The sequence below is a fragment of the Triturus cristatus genome, chromosome 10 (genome assembly GCF_964204655.1).
Source record: "Triturus cristatus chromosome 10, aTriCri1.1, whole genome shotgun sequence".
In the NCBI taxonomy this organism is placed as follows: Eukaryota; Metazoa; Chordata; class Amphibia; order Caudata; family Salamandridae; genus Triturus; species Triturus cristatus.
The window spans coordinates 892934528-892962501 of NC_140593.1; the positions used below are offsets into that span (position 1 = coordinate 892934528).

General features: G+C 44.9%; 1 protein-coding gene across 3 annotated transcripts in view; it reads right to left on the reverse strand.

The window, feature by feature from the left end:
• The window catches only part of SCAP (SREBF chaperone), a 654188-nt gene that overhangs the window by 42054 nt on the left and 584160 nt on the right, over positions 1–27974 (reverse strand). For all 3 annotated transcript variants that reach the window (XM_085628619.1, XM_085628621.1, XM_085628620.1), the window contains exons 20-22: positions 4261–4427; positions 1544–1624; positions 742–948 (exon numbers count right to left, since the gene is read on the reverse strand). In XM_085628619.1, coding sequence (XP_085484745.1) covers positions 742–948; positions 1544–1624; positions 4261–4427 — 455 coding nt within the window. The remainder of the gene's footprint in view (positions 1–741; positions 949–1543; positions 1625–4260; positions 4428–27974) is intronic.

The window sequence follows — 27974 nt, forward strand, 5'->3', positions numbered from 1 at the left end:
GGTAAGTGAAACTCCTTTAAATATATATATACACACACACACACACCCCTACGTATTTTCACTGAAAAAAAGAAATGTTACAGAGAGGTTATAGTTATGCTCCAATTTCACTTGTACAAAAACAGTGAAATTCAGCAGTTTTAGTTAGCTGCACTAACTATAACGTACGCCCCGCAAGGCACTGCTTATGAGCTCACATATTGCATCACTCATGACATGGTCACTGACATTACTTATGACATCTCAATGACATCACTGATATGTGACCCCCTTCTTTTTTATGAAAAAAAGTCTGCATGACTCTGGGACCTGGCCTACCTAGGGGTAATATGAACAAGCGCGGGAGACCATGCTTTTTTTTCTTTATTTTGCAGAGAATTTAGGGCTCTGTCGTGATCCCCCGGCAAAAAAACAGAAGTGCTTCTTGGCCGTGTTGGGGTCACAGGGAGACCCCAGTTAGGGTGTCAGGGTGTTCCTACACTGCACCTTTGTCTTTTATTTTATTTCTTACTTTTGGGGGGGGGATGGGACTTGTTGATCATTTTTGCACCGTTTATCTTTTTCCTCTGTATCAGCCAGCACTCATCATGCTGAGGGGGCTCCTTGTAAGTTTGACAACCAAAGTATCTTTTTCATGCATGTTTGTGACTTTATTCATTTACAAAGAGATGCACTACGAATAGAGAGCAGCAGCTACAGAAGATTGCTGCATTACAATAATATGCTTAAAGCCAATCTTACTTGCTGAATTGAATAGAGCTTGATCCCACTACTGCGATCCCAGATACTGATTATATCATCCAGCCCACTGCTGATTACATAGGAGGCAGTGCAGATGAGAGATGTGACATCACCCCGATGTCCGTACATGTGGCTAACTCTGCTGCCTGTCAAAACATCCCACAGGCAAATGGCGCCATCCTGTCCGCCACTTGCAAGGACCATAGTCTGCAGGAATGAAAGTAAGAACAAAGGCATTAGGCATACAAAACTATTTAGTTTATGAGAGCTTGAGAGGCAGGGATGAATAATTTGATCATTGTCGAGAATAAGGTTATGCATGACCAGACTAGTTCAAGGAGAGACTACAGAGGTGCCCCCAAAATAGACCAGCACAGAAACCTGAAACTGACTATGAATATACAGTGTAAGCTGGCCAACCATCTAGCCTTCAAAAAAATCAACAAAGATCTCCCCCAATTGCCAATACCCAACAGAGAGAATGGAAGCCTTTATCAAGAAAGGGTGTGGTTGCTGGAAAAGAGTTTTAACAGTATCCATGCGTATAACAATACAAAACAATCTTGGTAGGTCACTGCCCACAATCAGTATGGTTGTAATCTTTCAACTCTCTGTGCAAATGGGGAAGGTGAGGTCATGAAGAACAGCTCTTAAAAATCATTGGGGATGTAGGCTTACGTTTCGACACTTAGCTAAAACATTTGGTAAGCAACTGGGAGGAACCCAAGAACAAGACTTGAGGCTGGAGAGGATTTTCTAAGGACAACCCCAGTGGGTGATAAGATCACAACAATGCTCCTACCTGATCTATGTAAACAGCAGTGATTCCTCCCGAATGACCTTGCAGTGTAAACAAACAACAGGAGTCTTCCAGACGGTACACCTAAGATACAAAAACAGGGCATCATCACAGGCTGTATCCCAAAAGCATGTAATGCAGGCCTGGGTGTAGAAAGAGGGAGAATGAATAGCAAGATAGATAGCATACGATGACAGGAAAAGGGAAGGCAATGATTGACATTAGTGGAACAGAGGCATGTGGCAGAGTGGGGAAAATAAAAGGAACAGGAGAAATAAAGAGGGGGAAAAGGTGAAGCATAGATAGAATACTACTGAAAAAGATAAGAAGGGAGGATGCAGATGAGGCAGATCAATCAAAAAAGGAGGAACAGTAGTAAGAAAGGAAAGGAGGGTTGGCAGCATTATTAACGTGTAATATTAGTCCAAGGAGGGAAGCAACGTTTACCACACAGACTTTACCATGCATTACCATTGTCACGCAGACTTTACCATGCGATGCTTTTACCAAGCAATGGCTTTACAAAGAAAATGTAAGTTTATATCAGGTAAGTGAAACTCCTTTAAATATATATATATACACACACACACACACCTGGCTGTTTAAATAAACAAAGAAGATATTGCGGCCCGTGCTGTGGGAGAAATCTACGTTTGTGAAGGGAAAGAAAGAAAGAAAGAGACAAAGAAAGAGAGAGAGAGAGAGTGAGAGAGAGAGAGAGAGAGAGAGAGTGAGATAGATAGATATGAATATAGAGACACTGAAAAATCAAATGTGACCGGGAGGCTATAGTTGGGCTCAGACTTCACCCGTACAACACCAGGGAAATTTCCCTACGCTAACTATAACTTACACCCTTGCAATGCACTGCTTAGGACCTCACATATTACATCACTCATGACCTGGTCAGTGACATCACTCATGACTTCTTAAATGACATGACTGATGGCATCATCCATTAAGTGTGAGTGTTTTCTAAACATTTAGGAGTGTTACGTATATATAGTAAGCTACTACATTACTTAAATTAGTATAGTTTGTGTCCTAGTAATGAGTGAAACTATTTCTTACATAAATTACATGAGTGGCTGTGCGAGTCTATGTATCTGTATGTGAGTGGATGTGTAAGTGGCTGTATGGGTGAATGAGTGGGTATGTCAGGGGTGAGTATGTGAGAGGCATGTAAAGGTTATTGATGGGGTGTGTGAATGGCAGTATGGGTGAGTGGTGTGAGTGAGTGAATGTGAGAGCACCTGCATGGGTGAGTGTGTGCTTGTGTCAATGACTATATAAGTGAGTGAGTAAATGTGTTAGTATCTGTATGAGTGAGTGGGTATGTGAGTGACTGTATGGGTGAGTGAATACAGTGTGCGAGTAGCAGTGTGGGTGACTGAGTGGCTGTATGAGTGGGTGTGTGTGAATGTCTAAATAATGGATGTATTGGTAAGTGAGTGGGAACATGAGTGGCTATGTGGGTGAGTTAGTGGTTGTGTGAGTGGCTGTATAAGTGAGGGGCTCTATGGATCATTGAGTGGGTGTGCGAGTACTTATATGTGTCTGTGAATAGGTATACGAGTGGTTGTGTGGCTGTGTGGACAAATGAGAGGTTTCTATGGGTGTGTGAGTAGGTCTGTGGATGATGTCATTTGAGATGTAATCAGTGATGTCACTGACCATGTCATGAGTGACGTAATATGTGAGGTCATAAGCAGTGTACTGCGGGGGCGTAGATTATAGTTAGCTCAGGTAATTATAGCTGCAGACTTTCTCTGGTTTTGTACGAGCGATATTTGAGCCTAACAATAACGTCCCTGTAACCTTTGTTTTTTTCTGTAAATCTCTATGATTTTTTTATTTTATTTCCTAACTGTAATCTGTAACCTTTGAGAGTGAGTGTGTAACTAAGTGTATGAGTGACTCAATGGGTGTGTGAATGGGTGTGTGAGTGTCTGTATGGGCCTGGGAGTAGGTGCGTGAGTCTGAGTGTGTCTGTTAGTGGGTGCGTGCGTGAGTATGAATGGGTTTGTGAGTGGGTGCGTCAGCGTCTGAATATGCCTCTGATTGGGAGCGTGACTGTGAGTGGGCATGTCACTGTCTCAGTGGGTCTGTGAGTGGGTGCATAAGTGTCTGAATCTGTCTGTGAGTGAGTGATAGCGTAAGTGGTTTCTAAGTAGGTATGTGTGGCCAAATGGGGGTGGGGGGGTTCTTCAGGAAAGCTCACTCTTTATGTAGTCTTCTAACTTGCCTCCTTTTTTAAATCACTTCAAGTGATATTTTAAAATGTTCCAGCCTGCCCAGTCCTATGAAATCAAGGTAAAGCAGAGAATACTTTGTGTTGTGGGTGTTGGGGGCTAACAAGGAAAGAGAGGCAAAGGTTCAGGAAAAATGGAGTGAAAAAGGAGACATAGGCGAGGACAGAGTAAGAGAGACATGTGAAAGAGATAGGAATTTAGGCAAAATGCAATGGACTGCAGAGAGGGTAAAGCCAGATACCAATCCACATACACACTGATATATTATCCATCAACATTACAGAAATGATATCCATTCACATGCAATGTCACAATGAAGCACATTCACATATTGCTTTATTGATGTATGTCTAACACAGCAATATATATTATTGTACATGCACACAGGTACTGGTTCTGGTTTGCACATGCACTCTTCATATCCCTTCCCACTACTGGCTCCATACACCTGAAAACATGAGTACTGACTCTCAGAGTGTGATCCTGGCTGCCTGTCACCAGCCGCCCAGCTGCTGCTTTCAGTGCAGTAATAGGCTTCTGATGGGCACAAGGCACCGTGTGGGTGAGCTGGCACCGGATGACATCCTCGCTGCTGTACATGGGGGAAGATGGCACACTACTTCGGTGTGGACTCCCTGTAAGGAGAAAAAGTATGTGCATGAGCTACAAATGCATCAAAAACTTTGGGGTGGGAGGATGGGGCATACCCAAGTACAGGGATTAAACCCTACACCTGGAAGGTGCTCATTCACCTGCAATAAAATGTATATGCTAAACAATTGAGACATAAGGGTGAACATCACACCACATAAGGTCAGCTGCATGCTGGAAGATGGGCATCTTCTAAAAGAAGTTAAAGCCACCTCAAAAGGAATGCTCTCTCAAATGGAATCAATCTCTACCCACAGGAATCGGTTCATAAGAGGACTTCTTCACAACGGGTGAGTTCACTCAGAAAGGATTATAGTCACACTAGCCAGCTCACACCAACAACTTACCATTATGGTGGGACTAACCCAGGGTGTGGGCTGGGACTGTCACTAACATCCCTGTGCATAATTTTCCTTTTCTTTAGAAAACCTCTGCTTTTAAGCAAGTCAGAATGATAATCATTCAGTGGATATTCCAGAGCATGCACTTCAAACATTGAAAACGTATATTAAATAGGAATGTATTTAAACATTTTTCTATTTTATTTGTTTTTTAGCAATTTTGATGTTATGGGTAGGCCTGGGGGGGGGTGAAATCCAGTCCATTTGTATAATTTTCCACACTCCATGGAGCACTCGGAGTTCCAACACAGAGCAGAGTTTTTTCCTCGCTTGCTAATGTTAAGTTGGCGAGCGAGCGGGATCCTACGCTACACCACCTCCCAGCGCGATTTCTCAACGTGGGCGATCACGACCGCTCATGTTGAGAAAGCATCTGTTCACATTGAGGAAGCTGCCGCTCGAGTAGATAATCTACTCAAGTGGCAGAAGAAGCTGCCCCCTTTTGCGCGGCTCACGGTGTCATTCGCTACGATTACGGCGCGAGACAAACTCCTGGCAATAAAATTCAGCACCAACGGAGCAACCTAATGCACTCTGCCACTTGCGGAACTCTGCTTAGTGAGGTGAATTTTTTGGGTCACTTCGTGGAACTCCGCCCAGGCCTAATTATGTGATCCCTCTCCAACAGGATACATTTCGCTTTCCCCAGACTCTAGTTAGTGACTTGCATATCAAGTAAAAGCTGAATCACCTGCCTCTTGTCAAATCAGTTTCAGAAGGCAATCTGGTCAACCAGTGAACAGCAGGCAGCTGTTTAATCAGGTCACAAATGCCTTTGAACGCAACTCAACAGGGTGCAACACCATATCGCTTAACTAGAGTGCAATGGCATTCTTTCCCAGATATCCAGGGCTCAACAGCATCCCACATCAATGCACAATAGTGCCCACCGACAAAAATACACATTTTGCCAATCTACACAGTCCTAGATGTGGCCCTGCCTTCCACTATTTGGTGACATACTAATGAATGCCAGACGGTGGTCCTCCAAAGTATAAAACCAACCAATTCCTGACACTGGCCACTAAGCCATTACACAACTGAACCCAGTCAGTCTATCTGTGATGACGTACCTATAACCATTTGGCACTGGCATCCAAATGAAAGACTGTGCTATGGCTTCCAACACAGGAGCTGAATCTAGGATCAGGATAGTTTGATTTGGAATTTTAGAAGGGTATTAAGAACTGTAACTGGGAACGTCCTGGCACTGTTCTTCCTAGTAATGAAATGTCAATATTCAAATGGTTTCTACAAAAAGGTTTATGATGTGTTTACCGGGACTGTGCTCAGGAACAAACGCCTCATACACAGCCTGTGCTGAGCATGACTTCCTAGAACGTCACACATATACCAAGTTTATAGTAGGGCCCGTATAGATATAAGCAAAGTTTCAGGAGAGGAAAAAAAAGCTTTTAGTTTGCAACAGGGGACAACTTCTCTTCTCTATAACACATGGCGTACTGATAAGACTATCAACATTGGAATTCACTAACAAGTATTCATGAGTCATTCAGGAAGATATATTGTTCAGATTACAATATAGCTTCAACCAAGAGATGCAATCAGTGGGGGTATGGGCTTAAAGGCCGAGATGAAGTGTAATCAGGTTCACAAATTAAAGTCCTAATGGGTTTGTCAGAGCATGGAAAGGTTATTAATCTCTGCTACCTTGTGTTGCGACCACGGCATTTTAGCCACCTGGAAATCTGAGAACTGCAGTATCTTGCAGGGTCCTGGGTCATAGGACATCTTGACTTCCGGAATGAGTTGCCCAAGCATGGGTCAGCGAAAGAACTGGATTATGGGTATAAGTCTAGACATGAACTCCTTGCACTAATCAGTTCAGTTTCTTTAGTAAAGAGGCTATGGTTCAGGAAAGGACCAAACACAAAATGGAATGAGCTGGACAAAGAAAGCCTTTGGTAAAGAAGTAAGGAGATTGGAGTTACAATACAGCCAAACAATGGAAAGCAATGGTCAAGCTTTGAGCCCGCAAAGAGGTCTTTCGCAAACAGAATTCTAGTGCGGTCTATTAGGCAAGACTAAACAACTATAAGTAGTTTAATAAACATTGATGGATTCAACATAAATACCTAGAACAATCTAAATATATGGTGATGAGATTTATAATGAAGGCACCAGCACCTAACCTTAGCACAGTCTTAAAACACGCATCCATTACTCAAGGAGTAGGTGTGAGGTTCCGTACATTCTCCAAACAAAAGCAGACATTGAGGATGTCCCTTGAAGGAGGTACAATGAAGGTGGAGTTTCCCGGGCCGCGAGGCTGAAGCATTTCTACACAGATACGTCATGCATCCATCCCATTCATCAACAGGCTGAAAGTGGGAAACTGGACTGATATAGGCAGACCAGGGCTGGCAGAGGTAGTGGAAACTCAAAAAAGGTCTATACTGGCATAACTAGTGCCCCGTTTTCTTCACCCAAGGAAAATGATGTCCAGCTGTTCAAGATGGTGATGCCTAGGGCATGTTGATCAAGCTCTTATGACTGGGGGATACTCCAAGGGCATTGATCCAGTGATACAATTGTCAGGCCTTGGAGAGTCGCCAGACCCTCAGGTGAAACCGCACTTCAGGGATACTCAAGAAGGTAGAGCGGACACCAAGGAGCAGGAGGGAAACTGGCTGCAGGGCTGAAGCAAGGTGCAGTGCTGGGCGGATTCCAGTTCCTTCCTACCACAGAGTGATGATCAACTATGACTTGTGACCTGTTCTAGTTGGCATCTTGTTTACAGAAGAAACACAAGGACAGTAAATTCAGTTTTTAAAAGACGGCTCACTGGAGAATTCAGCAGGTGCTGACTGTTTAAGTCATGTTAGTCCTAATGTGGCTTAAGCAGGTGGGATGTTAAAGATATTTCTGGTGGATACCCCATCTACCTGCAGAATATCCCCAGGCACCAGACTGTAACCTTTTTTTTTTCTCTCTCCTACACTGGTGGAAAGCACTGGCTTTAGCTCAGCACCAGGAACAGTGCAGACATGAAGTTCCTGGAGCCTTAAAGCACCCACACCGGCACACCGATGTCTGTTCCCCGTCTGTTATCTCCTTGCCCTTTGAGGCAGAGACAAAGAAACAACGGATCAACAGCAACAGTTCAATGCAACAAGTATATTAGAATATTTTTTAGAAGGTGGACTATGGCTATGCTCCACAACGGGAAGGCTGGTGGGATCAGTGAGGAATCTGCAGGTAGATGGAGTATTCACAAGAACATTACAGAAGGTAAGTACATTTGTTCTGATGGATACTTCTATCTGTAGAAAAGATTCCAAAGTAGTACCTCCTCCAACCATGTGGGTCTGGAGGAATGGTCAGACAAGAAAATACTGGAGCACAGTAAGTGCAAAACAGCCATCACTGTTTACAGAGTCCAAGCAATAAAGATCAGCGAAAGAGTGTAGAAATGATAATGTCGCTACACAACAAATCTCACTCACTGGCACTCCTTTGGCCATCACTAATGTAGAAGACTTCGCTATGGTGGAGTAAGCGCAGATTCCCTCAAGCAGTTCGTTTTTGACAAAGGCATAACATCTTTATGCACCGAATCATCCAGAGAGACAAAGATTTAGGGCTTGGTGGACAGATTAAGTACTTCTTTGATAAGGCAGATGGGATATGCGTCATGTTTGTGATGGAGTAACCCGTCTGTCAAACTCTAAATTGGTCCCAAAGTCCTCTTCTGAATTACCTTGCCCTTTTTGCTGCTTGCATACCCCACAAAGAGCTGGTCATCAGCCTAATTTCCTTATCACAGTCAAAAGATGTCTGACCCAAAAGGCAGATAGATGGTGAAAGGGTGGCGATTTATTCGTTTGACAGTGCCCCCAGCACAACCATGCTGGAAAACGACAAAGCAAAACTAGGGCTCTCTGACAGGCATGCTTTCAAATGGTCTACATTCTGTTTTAAACATACGCACCACATTTCTTTGAGCTTGTACTACGAGATCGACCACCTCTGTCAGTAGCTTCAAGGAGATCAAATGTCCCCTCTCAATCTTCAGGAATTGTTGAGACTCTAGAGTTTGTTATGCAGAACCTGGCCCACCGACTGGAAGAGAAGGTATGGTTTGAGAGCTAGAGTGAGTGGGGGACACAGTGAGTATCTCAGTAAGTTTAACTACCACACTCTTCTAGGCCAGTCTGGGGGTGATAAGAACGGCTTTATTCCAGTCCTGAAGAATCTTCCCCAAAGTGGAGGAATCAAGTGTATGAAAAGAAATCTACAATGAATTGGAAAACTCCACTTCAACTGAAATGCGTCCACTAATAATCACTATAAAGAATGCTGGAGGACACAGAACAGTGTTCTTGAGAATGGCAAAGAACTCCTAGTGAGAAATGCCCCCAGGGGCAGAGACAGTCGAGACCACCTCTGGATGGAAACATCACTTGGGAACAGCAAAATAACCCCTACAGACTCTGCTGGCATTGGTGTTCAGAAGGACTGCCAGATAATTGGTGACATACTACATTACATGCTGGAGTGTCTAAATCCAGAGCCTCAAGGGGAAGGCAAGACTTATCTTAACCTGTTTGTTACTATACCACATGGCAGTCATATTGCCCATCAAGATCTGAACAGACTTGCCGCAAAAGGAAGGAAGGAAAGCTTTTAAAGATAATTGAACTGTCCACAATTCTAGCAGGTTAACTTGAAGCATCTGCGTCTCTGGAGACCAAGGACCCATAAGAACAAGTTACTTATCTTCAATTATGCCTTATCAGGTACAGACTATCTAGATGCAGATTCCTTACATTAGATTCCTTACCCTAGAATATTCCCCACGCTTCAGACTGGATCGGGAAACTCTTGAGCAGTACCTGTGTGCGCTGGTAGGTGGTGTTGAAGGTCTATGTGCCGGATATGACACATGTGGTACCTATATAGGCGCCAGCCCTGCATACTGACATCAATTTCTTGTCTGGACTATTTCCGCACCAGAAGCACAGCCACGTCAGAAGGTGCAGATACTAATGGCCTACAAGTGTAGTAAGTTCCCTTTCGGGCCCACTTGGTTCTCCCTTACTTTAGCCTAACTGCACGTTTTAGGCCGCTTTCGATTTTCACAATCACACATAACACGTTTATTTTGTAAGATATTATTCCGTTTTTCTTCTTTAGATTCAACCTGAACATTTCACACAAGGTCGAACAACATGGTGCTCTGTTTTGCTATGATCGGTCAGCAACATCCCTTAACGTTTAGACATAACACAAAGGCACAGCTGCGGTTTTCCAACAAGACAGTTTATCATATAAACCGAGACTTGCCGTTTGGAAAACAGAGAGGAGGATTCTTGCAGAGGGACAGGTCATGGAATGGGCACCCTCGCCTTGCGTAAACAGAGTTTACACTTACAATGCGGACTATCTAACTACAACGTACCAGGTAAGGAATCCAGTTCTAATCCAAGAGATCACGGATATATCCTTGTGACACGTAGTGAGTGTAGGCTTAGGCAGATATATAATTCGCCATGATAGGGCTTTTCATTGTATACAGTTTGCTAATAATGTTGATTACTTTGCTCAATTGTGTATGTTTCTAATCACATCACAGTTGCTTCATAATGGAGCCCAACAGTTTCAATACATTTTGTAAACTTTCATCATGTCTTTCTTTTGTTTATTACGGACATGCATGAGTGAGAAAACGAAAGGTGATGATCTGTTTCCACGGTTCCCTTGGAGATTAGAGTTTTGTGTCCTAGGTTGCCAATTCACCTGTTACTTTGGGAAGGTTAGAAAGGCATGTGGTGGGAGCTAGTTAAATTTGGGGCAATAGGTACTTATGTGGTATGGAGACTCAGTCCCTACATTCTGACGTCCTGTGATCACACGCAAAGTTCTGTTTGCAAACAGAATTCCTGCAACACTAGGACCTTTTTAGGTAGAAACACTGGTTCACAGAACCAGGAGGATCAGTAAGGAATCTGGAGCTAGATAGAATCCCTAGCAGATAAGGCGTTACTGTAGATAAGTTACTCGTTCATCTGATGAGAGACTTCTAAGGCCACAGTTTCCTTACCTAAAAATATATACCAAAGAGATACCTTCTCAGAAGTGAGCCCACAAATTGACTTAGGCCAAAAAGTCCTGGAGGACTGGATGGGCAAAGTGCCTGTCATGATGGGCCAGACTGTCCAGGCAGTAGTGCTCTGTAAAGGTGTGGAAAGATACCTCTGTAGCAGCCTGAACCATAACCTGGACAGGGACTCCGCGAACTAATGCAGTAGATGCAGCTTTGGCTCAGGTGGAATGAGCCCACCAGCCCTCAAAGGGATTGCTTCCTGGCCAATGCGTAGCAGATCTTAATGCAGCGTAATATCCATCTGAGATAGTCCGTTTCTACACCGCCTTCCTTTTCTTTGTTCCAATGAACCCTACAAAGATTTGATCGTCCATCCAATGTTCTTTGGTACAGTCTATACAGAACAACACTGCCCTCTTAGGGACCAGGTAATGAAGTCTCTTGTCCTCCTTGGAGGAATGAGGTGGAGCAAAGAAAGTCAGATGTTTTGGCGGATGTGAAAATGTGTCAGATCCTTGCTGCATCCCTGTCATTGGCAATTGTCGGGGTCAGGATGGCTCAGGCCTCCTCCGAGACCAGGTGCAGCACTTGCACAACCGAGTCCCACACAGTGTGGCTATATCTGCCAAAGAGGCATGCAGTGTTCACAGACTGCAGTGCAAAGCTGCCAGAAGAGAAAAAAAACTAGTTACCTACCTGTACACTATGGTTCTCCAGTATTATCTTTCATAGATTCACATGCTTGTATCTTCCCCGTCGTCATGGTGGGAGTCTCACGGTAACAGAATGACCACAGCAGTACTAGAAAAAACTGCATAGCAAAATCCCATAGGGAATCATATTATTTGGTAACCAAACCTCATCATTATTTGGTCCAAAACTCAGCCAATCAGCTGCCAGCCCTGACATCACACTCCCCAGCAGAGCCATCCTACCTCAGATTTCCAGCCCCAAGTGAGAGACAAGGATATATCTAGAGATAAAAAGGTTCTACCTGAGAAATGGGGAGGCGGGCAGTCCGCATGTGAATCTATGAAAGATAATACTGGAGAACAATAGTGTACAGGTAAGTAACTAGTTTTTTCTCCAGTATTCAATCTTTCATAGATTCACATGCTTGTATCAGAATAGCAAGCAGTACATATACCAAACTACGTTTCCAGGATAGAAGCCCAAATAGTCTGTGGGCTCTGCTCTTCTGTCTAGAATATTATAATTCATAACAGTATTCAAAACATTCAAGAAAATAAATAGTTGGGAAGACATATATACATTTGCAATATGTATACCAGAACATATATATATATACATATATATCTTGATAAATACCTTATTGAAATAGATGACGTAGAACTGCCAGTCCCACTGCTGCATCCTTTTTCCATGCTGCATCTAGACAATAGTGTCTAGTGAAGGTGTGCGCATTTTTCCACGTTGCTGCTCTGCAAATGTCCGGCAAAGACACTCCTGCAAACAGAGCCGTAGAAGTCGCCATTTTTCTCGTAGAATGCGTGTGCACCTTGGCTTGTAGATGTTTTCCAGCTTTGACATGACACAAGGAAATGGCCAAAGTTATCCACCTTGAAATACTAGATCTGGAGAGTGCCAGACCTTTCCTGGGACCAGAAAAAGCCACAAAAAACTGGTTTGTTTTTCTGAAAGATTTTGTTATATCGATGTAATGTCTAAAGAGTGTAGTGCTCTTTCTGCAGATGATGAAGGATCTTTAAATAATGTAGGAAACACCACCAGTTCATTCAGATGAAAGTTGGGAGGGACCTTAGGAATGAACTTTGGATTCGTTCTAAGGATAACTCTATCCTGTCGGAATTGGAGAAAAGGTTCTGCAATTGAGAAGACTTGGATCTCGCTGACCCTTCTTGCCAACGTGAGAGCTAATAATAAGGCCATTTTCCATGAAATAAACTGTAAATCTGCCTTATGTACTGGTTCAAACGGCGTTTCATGAGCTGTGTAAGAACCGTATTAAGCTGCCAAGCAACTACTGGGCGTTACACCCGGGGAAACATCCTGAAGAGTTCTTTGAGAAATTCTTTTATAACTCTTTGAGACCAAAGAGATGGGCGGTCAGGAACTCTCGTGCATCTTGAGATAGCGGACAAATGCACTTTTATAGACATATGTGAAAGTCCAGATTTAGCCAAATTTAAAAGATATGGAAGAATTTGTTCTGAGGAGGCGTGAAAAGGATGCAGATTTTTAGATGCGCACCATTGACAAAATCTCTTCCATTTACCCGAATACGTTTTATTTGTAGAGATTGCTCGAGATCGTGACAGAATATCTCGGCATTCCTGAGAAATATTCAAAGATTGGAACTCATGTTCGTGAGGTTCCATGCTGACAAGTTCAGCGATTTCAAAATTGGATGAAGAATTTGACCGTTGTTCATAGTGTTCAGATTCTGCACTAATGGAAACTGTATCCTGGGTGCCACTGATAAGTTGAGAAGTTCGGAGAACCAAGCTTGTCTCGGCCATGCTGGAGCTACCAGAATCAAATGGCACGGTTCCGATTAAATCTCACGCAACACTTTCGAAATCAGGGGAAATGGAGGGAATGCATACGCGAACATCCCTGTCCAGCGCATCTGAAGAGCATTGCCCCACGAACCTTTTTGTGAAAACCTGCTTGCAAAGTGTTTGCATTTTGAGTTGCGGCGAATCGAGAACAGATCTAGCGATGGGGTGCCCCATAGATTAAATACTCTGAGAAGCTGGCTTTGGTCCAATTCCCACTTGTGAGAAACATTGGACGATCTGCTCAGAACATCTGCTCTTGTGTTGTCCACTCGTGGAACGTGCTGGACTTGAAGTGATATGTTGTGAAGCAGAAGCCACCTCTTCTTTTGTACCCCCTTGTTTTAGAAGGTAAAACATCGATGTTGTGCTGTCTGTTTTGACAAGTACTGTAGAATCGTGAATTCTGAGGAGAAACGCCTTTAATCCCAAGGTAGCTTTTAGCTCTAGCAAGTTGATGTGAAGTTGAGCTTCGCGGTTTGACCAGTGACCCTGAATTTCGAGGTCTTGGAGATGCGCTCCCCAACCTTGTAGCGATGCGTCTGTCATCATAACAAAACTGTGATTCTGCGGTTCGAAAGGCAGTCCTTCTGTTAAATGTTCTCTGACCTTCCACCATGACAGGGCCTTTAGGATCCGAGGAGTGATAACTATCCGATCTTCGAAGGACCCTTGAGATTGAATCCATTGTTTGTCTAGGAGCTCTTGAAGAGGCCTCATGTGAAGTCTGCATTTGGGAAGTAGGGGGATACAGGAAGACATCATCCCCAGCAATGATTTGTAGATTCTCACTGAAACGCACTTTTTTATTTGCATATGCGACGCCAGGCTTATGATTTTTTGAATACGCTCCTCTGAGGGATCAGCTTTCGCTTCCTTTGTGCGAATTATAGCTCCCAGAAAGGGACTGCGATGGCATGAGGTGCAACTTTTCTAGATTGATCCTCAGACCCAGACGACTGAAGAGGTCCATGCAACATTGCAGAGAGCGCTGGGTTTCCCTGAACGAAGTACCTTTTATGAGCCAATCGTCTAGATAAGGGAAAATCTAGTGACCTTGAAGTCTTAGATGTGCCGCTACTGGCGCCATACATTTTGTAAAGACCCTTGGCACCGACTTCAGACCGAAAGGCAATACTCTGAACTGGTAATGGCGCCCCGCCACTATAAAACGAAGAAACTTTCTGTGATTTATATGAATTGGGACGTGAAAATAAGCATCTAAAAGTTCCAGGGATGCCAAATAATCTCCCTTGCAGAGAAGGAGTATTTCCTGCAGGGATAACATTTGAAAAGATTTCTTTTTGATGAATTTGTTTACACCTCTCAGGTTCATTACCTGCCTCCAATTTGATGTGTCTTTTTTCTTTATTAAGAAGAAATGCAAATAAAAGCCTTTCCCTCGTTGAAGGCGCGGAACCTCTTCTATTGCTTCCTTTTGTAGAAGGGATAACATTTCCGCCTTGAGGGCTGATAGGTCTTCTTGCTTCCTGCGTATAGGAGGATGATTTGGAGGCTTTTGTATGAACTCCAGGGTATGGCCTTGTTGAATCACGTCCAATACCCATCTGTCTCTTGTTATCGACAGCCAAGCCTGATAAAAGGAAGAGAGGTAATGATTCTTGACGTTTGAAGATGTGGCGGGCCCTTTGACAGAGTCACTGTCGTCTATTAGATTGTTGCGATTTACCTCTCGCAGAAGACCTCCCTCTGGACTGCTGCTGATATGTGTTTGAGGATCGAAACTGTTGACTATTTGAAAATTGGCGATACCCCTGCTGATTGTATGGCTGGTATCTATTGGATTGGTAAGAAGATGTTTGATTATATTATCCTCTAGATCATCTTTTCCGAAAGGACTGGAACCTGCCCTGCTGAAGAGACCCCAACGCACGTGCTGTGTCAGTGTCAGCTTTGATACTTTGGAGGGCATCATCTATATGTTTTCCAAAGAGATTCTCTCCGTCAAACGGCATGTCCACTATTTTTGCTTGGACTTCTGGTCTAAAAGAAGTGGCTTTAAGCCATCCTAGCCTTCGGAGGGCCACTGCACCCGCCATTTGCCTGAATGCCACCAAAGACAAATCCATCGCAATATCTATGGATTCAGAAGCCGCCCTAGCCCCATCTTGTAAAATGGCAGCCGCTTCTTCCTTTTTATCCTCTGGTAGATGGGCCAACAAAGGTGCTATATCTGACCACATCTGCCTATTATATCTACTAATAAGAGCTAACGCATTTGCAGCTTTAATGGAGGACGCTGCCATCACAGAAAAACGCTTCCCCGCACCATCCATTCGCCTTCCTTTCTTATCCGGAGGAGCTGCAGAAGTGGAAACTGGATTTTTGGAGTGTCTTTGAGCGGCTTGCATCACTACAGATTCCGGCCGCGGATGTCCAATTAAACAAGCAGGAAAAGATTCTGGGGCTCTATATTTTTTCCTCTATCCTGGGTACCGAGGCAGCAACCGAAGCCGGATTTCTCATTATTTTTAACCCCTCGTCCCAAATGTGATCAATAATTGAAATGGATCTAATGGACTTCCGTGAATCCTCTTTGAAATCGTAGAGAAAAAAACTCAGCTTCTTGTACCGGAAGTGGAAGCTCAAATCTTCTCGATGCTTTTTCCATAATGTCATGGAAACCTCCAATATCTTGTGGCGGAGAGTTTGCTGGCGATGGTGATGGAGACGGCGTAGTAGGTAGAATGTACTGATCGCATTCTATCCCAACCTGATTGTCCTGAAGAAGTTCCCCTTCTGGTTGATCTGCATCACTCTCCTCCAAATCATCCCTAATTGTAACAACAGGAGGAGATTGAATCTTTTGAGTTAAAATATTGGGAGGGGGTTGAGGTGGTTGAATTTGAGTAGGAGTAGATGAAGTTTTCGAGGTTTGTGTGTTAGCCTCAGGAAAAAGTCAATAATAGTCGTTAATCATGAGACGTAAGTCAGTCACTAGAGAAATTGGCATTGAGATAGTTTCTTTTCTCATATCAGGTTGAGCTTCTTCCTCATCCTCGTAGTCATATGACTGCTGAAAAGGCTCATATCTTTTTGACTCTTGCACTGGACGATCCTGGAAAGAGAATACTTCCTGAACCTCCTGATATTCTTCATCATCTGTTTCCTGACTCTTTATCTGAAGTTGAGAAGGACTATATGCTACTCCTGATGACTCTTCATCTTCTGACTGCAATTCCAGCAGATTAGATGGAGGAAGCGGAGAAATCTTTATCCAGCCGGTAAAATCGAAATATTTCTTCATCGTCGACGAGCGCGTCGACGACGGAATACACTTTAATGATATTGTTGTCTTTGCTTTGGGAGATTTAAAAGATGCCGTCGACGGAGCTCCCGTCGACGGAGTTCTCGTTGACGAGGACATACAAATTATCGTCAACGAGGTGGTCGTCGACGGAGTCGTCGTCGAGGTCGCTGACGATGGAGTCGTCGACGAGGTCATAACCGGCCTCCCCGTCGACGGGGTCGTCGACGAGCCTTTCTTTGACGACGATGTCTTAGTCGTCGACGCAGCTGTCGTCGTCGATATGATAGTCGCCGACAGAGTCGTCGTCGACGGAGCTGTTGACGTTTTCATTGAAATCAATGCCGGCGACGCCCCAGTCTTCGTCGACCGAGCTGAAGATACCTCTCTAGACCCTGAAGATTTTTTAAGAGGAGTATGAGGAAGAGAAGACTAAGAAGCCTCTGTCTTTCGTTTTCTGCTTTTTAAGCTCTACTTTCTCCTCAGAAGCAGAAGATGTCCTCATTTTAGATGATTAAGATTTAATTTCCTCTTCAGAGTCAGAATCTGAAGTGACCTTCTTATTTTGAAGCCACAACAGTAACCGTGCCTCCCTGTCCCGTAGGGTTTTTGCAGAAAAGGTTCTGCAATGCTTGCAGACCTTAGGCACATGTTTAGGGTGAAGACAATACAAGCAGTCCTTGTGGGGACCTTCAGAATACAGTCTAGGTTTCCCACAGGATCTGCAGGGCCTGAAGAGCCTCTTTTTAGAGCTTTCAGCCATAGTAAGCAAAATATAAAACACAGTACCTCAAATCCAGAAGAAAGAACTTTCAGTTGAAAAAGGTCAAAAGTTCACTCGGGAACAAAACTGAGCAAGGCTCAGGGAGACGACTCCTCACACGAAGGCGGTTGGAAATCTGAGGTAGGATGGCTCTGCTGGGGAGTGTGATGTCAGGGCTGGCAGCTGATTGGCTGAGTTTTGGACCAAATAATGATGAGGTTTGGTTACCAAATAATATGATTCCCTATGGGATTTTGATATGCAGTTTTTTCTAGTACTGCTGTGGTCATTCTGTTACCGTGAGACTCCCACCATGACGACAGGGAAGATACAAGCATGTGAATCTATGAAAGACTGAATACTGGAGAATCCTCTTCCCAAAAGTATCCAGCCTCTTCGATTCCCGATACGGTGGAGTGGAAAGGACAGTGCCAGAATTCACCTTGGAGGTTGAGGTCTGGACTACCAGGCTCTCAGGAGTGGGATGCTGGGTGAGAAAAGCTGGATCCCCGGGAGCGGGACGATGGAAACCTGCAATTGTTCTGTGCACAGGAGTGCCCCTGCAGGGCTTAGCCCAGGTTCAGAGCACGTCATCAAGGAGGGCTTCATTAAAGGGCAAGAGGAGCTTTGTATGGAACACCCACCGCCAGTTGAAGCCCCACCATCAAGACTTTGGTTCTGACTTCTACTGAGGGGAGAACGCTGTTGAAGACCTCAGCTGCCCTTTACACCACCATAGCAAAGAAGCCCCTGTCCTCCATTGCCACACTAGGAGATGAGATCAGTCCAGTGTCTGGCAAGGTGTCCAGACCACTGACATAATCCAGGTCCTCATTCCAACTATTTTTGGCTAAAGTTTCTTCACAGGGATAAGGGTAGCCATAGGGATCATCAGATCCACCCTAGTCATACCCCCCCACAGGACCGATCAAAGAAAGGAGGCACTGTCTCCAACTAGGATGGTCTAGTTCCCGTCAGCTCCGATCCAGCTTCTTATCGATGTCGGGAATGACTATGGGGTTGGGGCCGCCAAAAAGCATAGGTGGTGCCAGGAACAGTGCAGCAGGACCAAACTCTGGCGAAGGTTGTGGATTGGCAACCTGAGTCAGTTACGATAAAGAGAGCCCAACTGGCACTAAGAGAGAATTTGCCGGAAGAAACTCAGTCGAGGCACCTCCCAAACCCGTGGGCCTGAAGGTACTCGAGAGGGGTGCGGTCATCCAAATATGAGGTGCATAACCTTATAAAACTCAGAGTTAGGCTGCGGTTGCGCCGGCATCTGGAAATTCAGGGAGGTGCAGAGCGGACCCAGACTCCAGCTCCAAGGGTGGAGTGTGGGAGAAGAGCTTAGGTTTATGGCAGGGTTCCCGCGCCTCTGTTGTTGACTTGGATCGGCTGGTGTAGTCAAAAAGCACTTCGATTTCTTGGCCTTCATGTGTTTGTGGGACGATTACTTCGACCACAACAACAACTAATGGAAATGACTCCAAGAGCAGGTCCAGGACCTTTTACACGTCCAGAACCAGGAGCGGTATGGAGTTCCCTGATGTCGATCACATGAAGCTTCAACTCCCGCTACCGAATTGCTTTAGGATACATGGTATGGTAGCCCGGACAAGCCCTGGAGTCATCGTCCGACTTCAGAAACCACAAGCAAACCAGACGTTTAACTGTGGTAGGCTCCATAGGGTTTTAAGGGACATCCTTAAGCACAATGGGAGCAAACATATTTGAAAAAAATCAACAAAATGTTGAAAAATGCAGTAAAAATAACTACTGAGGTAGCTCTTTTGAATCAGCACTGTTGGCACGGTAAGAAAGGAACTGATTTAAGTGCGAAGGGATGGCACCTATATAGGCACAGTGCACGTTACATCCAGTATGGATGACGCCCACAATGCAGAGCCGTTTGATGCCACCAGCCGGTGGGGGAGTAGTGCTCAAGATTTTCCGGATCCAGTGTGACGTCTTGGGAATATTCTAAGGTAAGGAATCTGCAGCTAGAAGTCTCTATCAGATCTCTAGCTCCTCCAGATGTGCAACACGTCCCACCCTAAGGTTGATGTATTCACCAACACAGTGATCCCCATTAGGGGAGAGTAAAAGGACATCCCTTAAGGCAGGTACTCCTCTAGCTCAGATATGTTGCTGCGTCCCAGGAGATAGTGTAGCCTTCAGACATAAGCAGATAGGCACTTGAGCCCACCTCCTCCACCTCAAAAACCCAGGAATCATAGCCTGAATGTCCTGGATCCTTTGAGGAGGGAAGGCTCTCAAGATGTTCTGTCCAATACTGTCCCTATGAACTGCACAGAGGGCTTTATGTTTGACTTGGGCAATAGATGGAAAAGGCCCAAGTTGATCAGCAGAGAAACTGGTGCCTGCAGGTGCTCCGACGCCATTCGTAGAAAGCTGGCCTTGATCTGCCTGTTTTCTAGAAATGAAAACAATGTGGTCCCTTCCTCAGATGTGCTGCAACCACCAATATCGCCTTGGTGAAAAACCTAGATGTCAAGTTTAGTCCGAACGGGAAGGACTGCAACCTGGTAGTAAGTGGACCCTATCATAAAACGCAGGTACCTCCGGTGGGACTGCAGGACCAGTTAGAGGAAATACACATCCTGCATGTCTAGAGACACCATCTAATCTTCCACTTTCAGCACCAGAACAACATGAGATCGGAGCAGCACCTGAACTTTGCCTTGTGCAGGAGACGTTCAAGATACTGAAGTATAGGATCAGATGAAGATCGCTGTCCTTTTTGTAAACCAGATATACCAAGAATAGCACCCCAGCGCAATATCCTGCTCTGGGACCTCTCCACTGCTCCTTTTTGCAGCAGGGCAGCACCTCCTACTACAGGATCCAAGGCCGATTGTCTGATGGAAGGGACTAGTGAGCAAGCATCAGGGGAGAATCCTGTTGGAATGCCAGAATCTGAGCCTTAATCAGTCCAGTGACTGTGAAATACGAAGTACTCACTCTCAAGTTCTGTTTTGTTGGCATAACTTGGCATATCTTTTAAACTTGTATAGACACTTTTTTATATTTTGAGTTTTATTATAATGGGTGTGTGGGAGTATGTACGTGTATGAGAGTGAATGAATGATGGGTTTTTCATTTTCAAATTTCGTTGAGGGGTAGAACATAGAATCTACATTCAAATGAACTTCTCATGAAATGCTGCTGAAATATGTATACCGTTTTTGTTGCAACTTAAATAATCCGAAATGTATATATTAATCTGTGTGCATTATACATCTGTACCTACGTCCGAAATCTAAAATACTAAGGCTGTATACATTCAGGGTTTCTTTTATTGGCCCTGTGGTATCATGGTATAACAAAGTACACAGGTATTGAGTTTACAGAAAAAATAATTTTAGTCAGGCCGGTTTTCTGTTCTTCAATTTGATTAATTTCTCCTGTCCCGCAACCTATTTTGTGAATATTAGGGGGTTCCCTTTCTACTTTATAGTCTTCAGTCTTGTCCCTGAACAGGCACACCATGTCTAATGGCATATCCATGAAACTCACCTGTACATCACCAGAGAGCCTGGTGGGTCAGAGCCATACATGCCTCCTCAGGGCTATGGAGGAATCCACCAAACCAGGCCTGCTCGGATGATGTGACGTGAGGTATCTTTACACTCTATCACTACTTCAGCAACATGATCCTTTTGATGATCCAGAAGACTTGGGTCCACCAAGTTCATCATCTCCCATAGGGCATTTGTGTATCTGGTGAACAGGCAGGTGACATTTATTGAACTGAGAGCCAAGCTGCAGACTGAGAAATGTTTCTATTTAACAGGCTCTAGATTTTTGGACTCTGTGGGGGGAAGGCGCCAGGATTATGCTTTGGGCAAGATAAAGCCAACAGACATTCTGGTGAGATTAAAAGAAAGTGTGATTCCCCGGGGCAGGTCTATACACCTGGCAATCAGACAATTTACGTCCAAGATGGGCATGTCCTATGCCGCTTAGATAGGTTCAAGAAGGGGCCTTGTTAAAGGGATGGTGGAGGCATGAAGGACCCTTGAGATTGAATCCATTGTTTGTCTAGGAGCTCTTGAAGAGGCCTCATGTGAAGTCTGCATTTGGGAAGTAGGGGGATACAGGAAGACATCATCCCCAGCAATGATTTGTAGATTCTCACTGAAACGCACTTTTTTATTTGCATATGCGACGCCAGGCTTATGATTTTTTGAATACGCTCCTCTGAGGGATCAGCTTTCGCTTCCTTTGTGCGAATTATAGCTCCCAGAAAGGGACTGCGATGGCATGAGGTGCAACTTTTCTAGATTGATCCTCAGACCCAGACGACTGAAGAGGTCCATGCAACATTGCAGAGAGCGCTGGGTTTCCCTGAACGAAGTACCTTTTATGAGCCAATCGTCTAGATAAGGGAAAATCTAGTGACCTTGAAGTCTTAGATGTGCCGCTACTGGCGCCATACATTTTGTAAAGACCCTTGGCACCGACTTCAGACCGAAAGGCAATACTCTGAACTGGTAATGGCGCCCCGCCACTATAAAACGAAGAAACTTTCTGTGATTTATATGAATTGGGATGTGAAAATAAGCATCTAAAAGTTCCAGGGATGCCAAATAATCTCCCTTGCAGAGAAGGAGTATTTCCTGCAGGGATAACATTTGAAAAGATTTCTTTTTGATGAATTTGTTTACACCTCTCAGGTCCATTACCTGCCTCCAATTTGATGTGTCTTTTTTCTTTATTAAGAAGAAATGCGAATAAAAGCCTTTCCCTCGTTGAAGGCGCGGAACCTCTTCTATTGCTTCCTTTTGTAGAAGGGATAACATTTCCGCCTTGAGGGCTGATAGGTCTTCTTGCTTCCTGCGTATAGGAGGATGATTTGGAGGCTTTTGTATGAACTCCAGGGTATGGCCTTGTTGAATCACGTCCAATACCCATCTGTCTCTTGTTATCGACAGCCAAGCCTGATAAAAGGAAGAGAGGTAATGATTCTTGACGTTTGAAGATGTGGCGGGCCCTTTGACAGAGTCACTGTCGTCTATTAGATTGTTGCGATTTACCTCTCGCAGAAGACCTCCCTCTGGACTGCTGCTGATATGTGTTTGAGGATCGAAACTGTTGACTATTTGAAAATTGGCGATACCCCTGCTGATTGTATGGCTGGTATCTATTGGATTGGTAAGAAGATGTTTGATTATATTATCCTCTAGATCATCTTTTCCGAAAGGACTGGAACCTGCCCTGCTGAAGAGACCCCAACGCACGTGCTGTGTCAGTGTCAGCTTTGATACTTTGGAGGGCATCATCTATATGTTTTCCAAAGAGATTCTCTCCGTCAAACGGCATGTCCACTATTTTTGCTTGGACTTCTGGTCTAAAAGAAGTGGCTTTAAGCCATCCTAGCCTTCGGAGGGCCACTGCACCCGCCATTTGCCTGAATGCCACCAAAGACAAATCCATCGCAATATCTATGGATTCAGAAGCCGCCCTAGCCCCATCTTGTAAAATGGCAGCCGCTTCTTCCTTTTTATCCTCTGGTAGATGGGCCAACAAAGGTGCTATATCTGACCACATCTGCCTATTATATCTACTAATAAGAGCTAACGCATTTGCAGCTTTAATGGAGGACGCTGCCATCACAGAAAAACGCTTCCCCGCACCATCCATTCGCCTTCCATTCTTATCCGGAGGAGCTGCAGAAGTGGAAACTGGATTTTTGGAGTGTCTTTGAGCGGCTTGCATCACTACAGATTCCGGCCGCGGATGTCCAATTAAACAAGCAGGAAAAGATTCTGGGGCTCTATATTTTTTCCTCTATCCTGGGTACCGAGGCAGCAACCGAAGCCGGATTTCTCATTATTTTTAACCCCTCGTCCCAAATGTGATCAATAATTGAAATGGATCTAATGGACTTCCGTGAATCCTCTTTGAAATCGTAGAGAAAAAAACTCAGCTTCTTGTACCGGAAGTGGAAGCTCAAATCTTCTCGATGCTTTTTCCATAATGTCATGGAAACCTCCAATATCTTGTGGCGGAGAGTTTGCTGGCGATGGTGATGGAGACGGCGTAGTAGGTAGAATGTACTGATCCCATTCTATCCCAACCTGATTGTCCTGAAGAAGTTCCCCTTCTTCTGGTTGATCTGCATCACTCTCCTCCAAATCATCCCTAATTGTAACAACAGGAGGAGATTGAATCTTTTGAGTTAAAATATTGGGAGGGGGTTGAGGTGGTTGAATTTGAGTAGGAGTAGATGAAGTTTTCGAGGTTTGTGTGTTAGCCTCAGGAAAAAGTCAATAATAGTCGTTAATCATGAGACGTAAGTCAGTCACTAGAGAAATTGGCATTGAGATAGTTTCTTTTCTCATATCAGGTTGAGCTTCTTCCTCATCCTCGTAGTCATATGACTGCTGAAAAGGCTCATATCTTTTTGACTCTTGCACTGGACGATCCTGGAAAGAGAATACTTCCTGAACCTCCTGATATTCTTCATCATCTGTTTCCTGACTCTTTATCTGAAGTTGAGAAGGACTATATGCTACTCCTGATGACTCTTCATCTTCTGACTGCAATTCCAGCAGATTAGATGGAGGAAGCGGAGAAATCTTTATCCAGCCGGTAAAATCGAAATATTTCTTCATCGTCGACGAGCGCGTCGACGACGGAATACACTTTAATGATATTGTTGTCTTTGCTTTGGGAGATTTAAAAGATGCCGTCGACGGAGCTCCCGTCGACGGAGTTCTCGTTGACGAGGACATACAAATTATCGTCAACGAGGTGGTCGTCGACGGAGTCGTCGTCGAGGTCGCTGACGATGGAGTCGTCGACGAGGTCATAACCGGCCTCCCCGTCGACGGGGTCGTCGACGAGCCTTTCTTTGACGACGATGTCTTAGTCGTCGACGCAGCTGTCGTCGTCGATATGATAGTCGCCGACAGAGTCATCGTCGACGGAGCTGTTGACGTTTTCATTGAAATCAATGCCGGCGACGCCCCAGTCTTCGTCGACCGAGCTGAAGATACCTCTCTAGACCCTGAAGATTTTTTAAGAGGAGTATGAGGAAGAGAAGACTAAGAAGCCTCTGTCTTTCGTTTTCTGCTTTTTAAGCTCTACTTTCTCCTCAGAAGCAGAAGATGTCCTCATTTTAGATGATTAAGATTTAATTTCCTCTTCAGAGTCAGAATCTGAAGTGACCTTCTTATTTTGAAGCCACAACAGTAACCGTGCCTCCCTGTCCCGTAGGGTTTTTGCAGAAAAGGTTCTGCAATGCTTGCAGACCTTAGGCACATGTTTAGGGTGAAGACAATACAAGCAGTCCTTGTGGGGACCTTCAGAATACAGTCTAGGTTTCCCACAGGATCTGCAGGGCCTGAAGAGCCTCTTTTTAGAGCTTTCAGCCATAGTAAGCAAAATATAAAACACAGTACCTCAAATCCAGAAGAAAGAACTTTCAGTTGAAAAAGGTCAAAAGTTCACTCGGGAACAAAACTGAGCAAGGCTCAGGGAGACGACTCCTCACACGAAGGCGGTTGGAAATCTGAGGTAGGATGGCTCTGCTGGGGAGTGTGATGTCAGGGCTGGCAGCTGATTGACTGAGTTTTGGACCAAATAATGATGAGGTTTGGTTACCAAATAATATGATTCCCTATGGGATTTTGATATGCAGTTTTTTCTAGTACTGCTGTGGTCATTCTGTTACCGTGAGACTCCCACCATGACGACAGGGAAGATACAAGCATGTGAATCTATGAAAGACTGAATACTGGAGAATCCTCTTCCCAAAAGTATCCAGCCTCTTCGATTCCCGATACGGTGGAGTGGAAAGGACAGTGCCAGAATTCACCTTGGAGGTTGAGGTCTGGACTACCAGGCTCTCAGGAGTGGGATGCTGGGTGAGAAAAGCTGGATCCCCGGGAGCGGGACGATGGAAACCTGCAATTGTTCTGTGCACAGGAGTGCCCCTGCAGGGCTTAGCCCAGGTTCAGAGCACGTCATCAAGGAGGGCTTCATTAAAGGGCAAGAGGAGCTTTGTATGGAACACCCACCGCCAGTTGAAGCCCCACCATCAAGACTTTGGTTCTGACTTCTACTGAGGGTAGAACGCTGTTGAAGACCTCAGCTGCCCTTTACACCACCATAGCAAAGAAGCCCCTGTCCTCCATTGCCACACTAGGAGATGAGATCAGTCCAGTGTCTGGCAAGGTGTCCAGACCACTGACATAATCCAGGTCCTCATTCCAACTATTTTTGGCTAAAGTTTCTTCACAGGGATAAGGGTAGCCATAGGGATCATCAGATCCACCCTAGTCATACCCCCCCACAGGACCGATCAAAGAAAGGAGGCACTGTCTCCAACTAGGATGGTCTAGTTCCCGTCAGCTCCGATCCAGCTTCTTATCGATGTCGGGAATGACTATGGGGTTGGGGCCGCCAAAAAGCATAGGTGGTGCCAGGAACAGTGCAGCAGGACCAAACTCTGGCGAAGGTTGTGGATTGGCAACCTGAGTCAGTTACGATAAAGAGAGCCCAACTGGCACTAAGAGAGAATTTGCCGGAAGAAACTCAGTCGAGGCACCTCCCAAACCCGTGGGCCTGAAGGTACTCGAGAGGGGTGCGGTCATCCAAATATGAGGTGCATAACCTTATAAAACTCAGAGTTAGGCTGCGGTTGCGCCGGCATCTGGAAATTCAGGGAGGTGCAGAGCGGACCCAGACTCCAGCTCCAAGGGTGGAGTGTGGGAGAAGAGCTTAGGTTTATGGCAGGGTTCCCGCGCCTCTGTTGTTGACTTGGATCGGCTGGTGTAGTCAAAAAGCACTTCGATTTCTTGGCCTTCATGTGTTTGTGGGACGATTACTTCGACCACAACAACAACTAATGGAAATGACTCCAAGAGCAGGTCCAGGACCTTTTACACGTCCAGAACCAGGAGCGGTATGGAGTTCCCTGATGTCGATCACATGAAGCTTCAACTCCCGCTACCGAATTGCTTTAGGATACATGGTATGGTAGCCCGGACAAGCCCTGGAGTCATCGTCCGACTTCAGAAACCACAAGCAAACCAGACGTTTAACTGTGGTAGGCTCCATAGGGTTTTAAGGGACATCCTTAAGCACAATGGGAGCAAACATATTTGAAAAAAATCAACAAAATGTTGAAAAATGCAGTAAAAATAACTACTGAGGTAGCTCTTTTGAATCAGCACTGTTGGCACGGTAAGAAAGGAACTGATTTAAGTGCGAAGGGATGGCACCTATATAGGCACAGTGCACGTTACATCCAGTATGGATGACGCCCACAATGCAGAGCCGTTTGATGCCACCAGCCGGTGGGGGAGTAGTGCTCAAGATTTTCCGGATCCAGTGTGACGTCTTGGGAATATTCTAAGGTAAGGAATCTGCAGCTAGAAGTCTCTATCAGATCTCTAGCTCCTCCAGATGTGCAACACGTCCCACCCTAAGGTTGATGTATTCACCAACACAGTGATCACCATTAGGGGAGAGTAAAAGGACATCCCTTAAGGCAGGTACTCCTCTAGCTCAGTTATGTTGCTGCGTCCCAGGAGATAGTGTAGCCTTCAGACATAAGCAGATAGGCACTTGAGCCCACCTCCTCCACCTCAAAAACCCAGGAATCATAGCCTGAATGTCCTGGATCCTTTGAGGAGGGAAGCCTCTCAAGATGTTCTATCCAATACTGTCCCTATGAACTGCACAGAGGGCTTTATGTTTGACTTGGGCAATAGATGGAAAAGGCCCAAGTTGATCAGCAGAGAAACTGGTGCCTGCAGGTGCTCCGACGCCATTCGTAGAAAGCTGGCCTTGATCTGCCTGTTTTCTAGAAATGAAAACAATGTGGTCCCTTCCTCAGATGTGCTGCAACCACCAATATCGCCTTGGTGAAAAACCTAGATGTCAAGTTTAGTCCGAACGGGAAGGACTGCAACCTGGTAGTAAGTGGACCCTATCATAAAACGCAGGTACCTCCGGTGGGACTGCAGGACCAGTTAGAGGAAATACACATCCTGCATGTCTAGAGACACCATCTAATCTTCCACTTTCAGCACCAGAACAACATGAGATCGGAGCAGCACCTGAACTTTGCCTTGTGCAGGAGACGTTCAAGATACTGAAGTATAGGATCAGATGAAGATCGCTGTCCTTTTTGTAAACCAGATATACCAAGAATAGCACCCCAGCGCAATATCCTGCTCTGGGACCTCTCCACTGCTCCTTTTTGCAGCAGGGCAGCACCTCCTACTACAGGATCCAAGGCCGATTGTCTGATGGAAGGGACTAGTGAGCAAGCATCAGGGGAGAATCCTGTTGGAATGCCAGAATCTGAGCCTTAATCAGTCCAGTGACTGTGAAATACGAAGTACTCACTCTCAAGTTCTGTTTTGTTGGCATAACTTGGCATATCTTTTAAACTTGTATAGACACTTTTTTATATTTTGAGTTTTATTATAATGGGTGTGTGGGAGTATGTACGTGT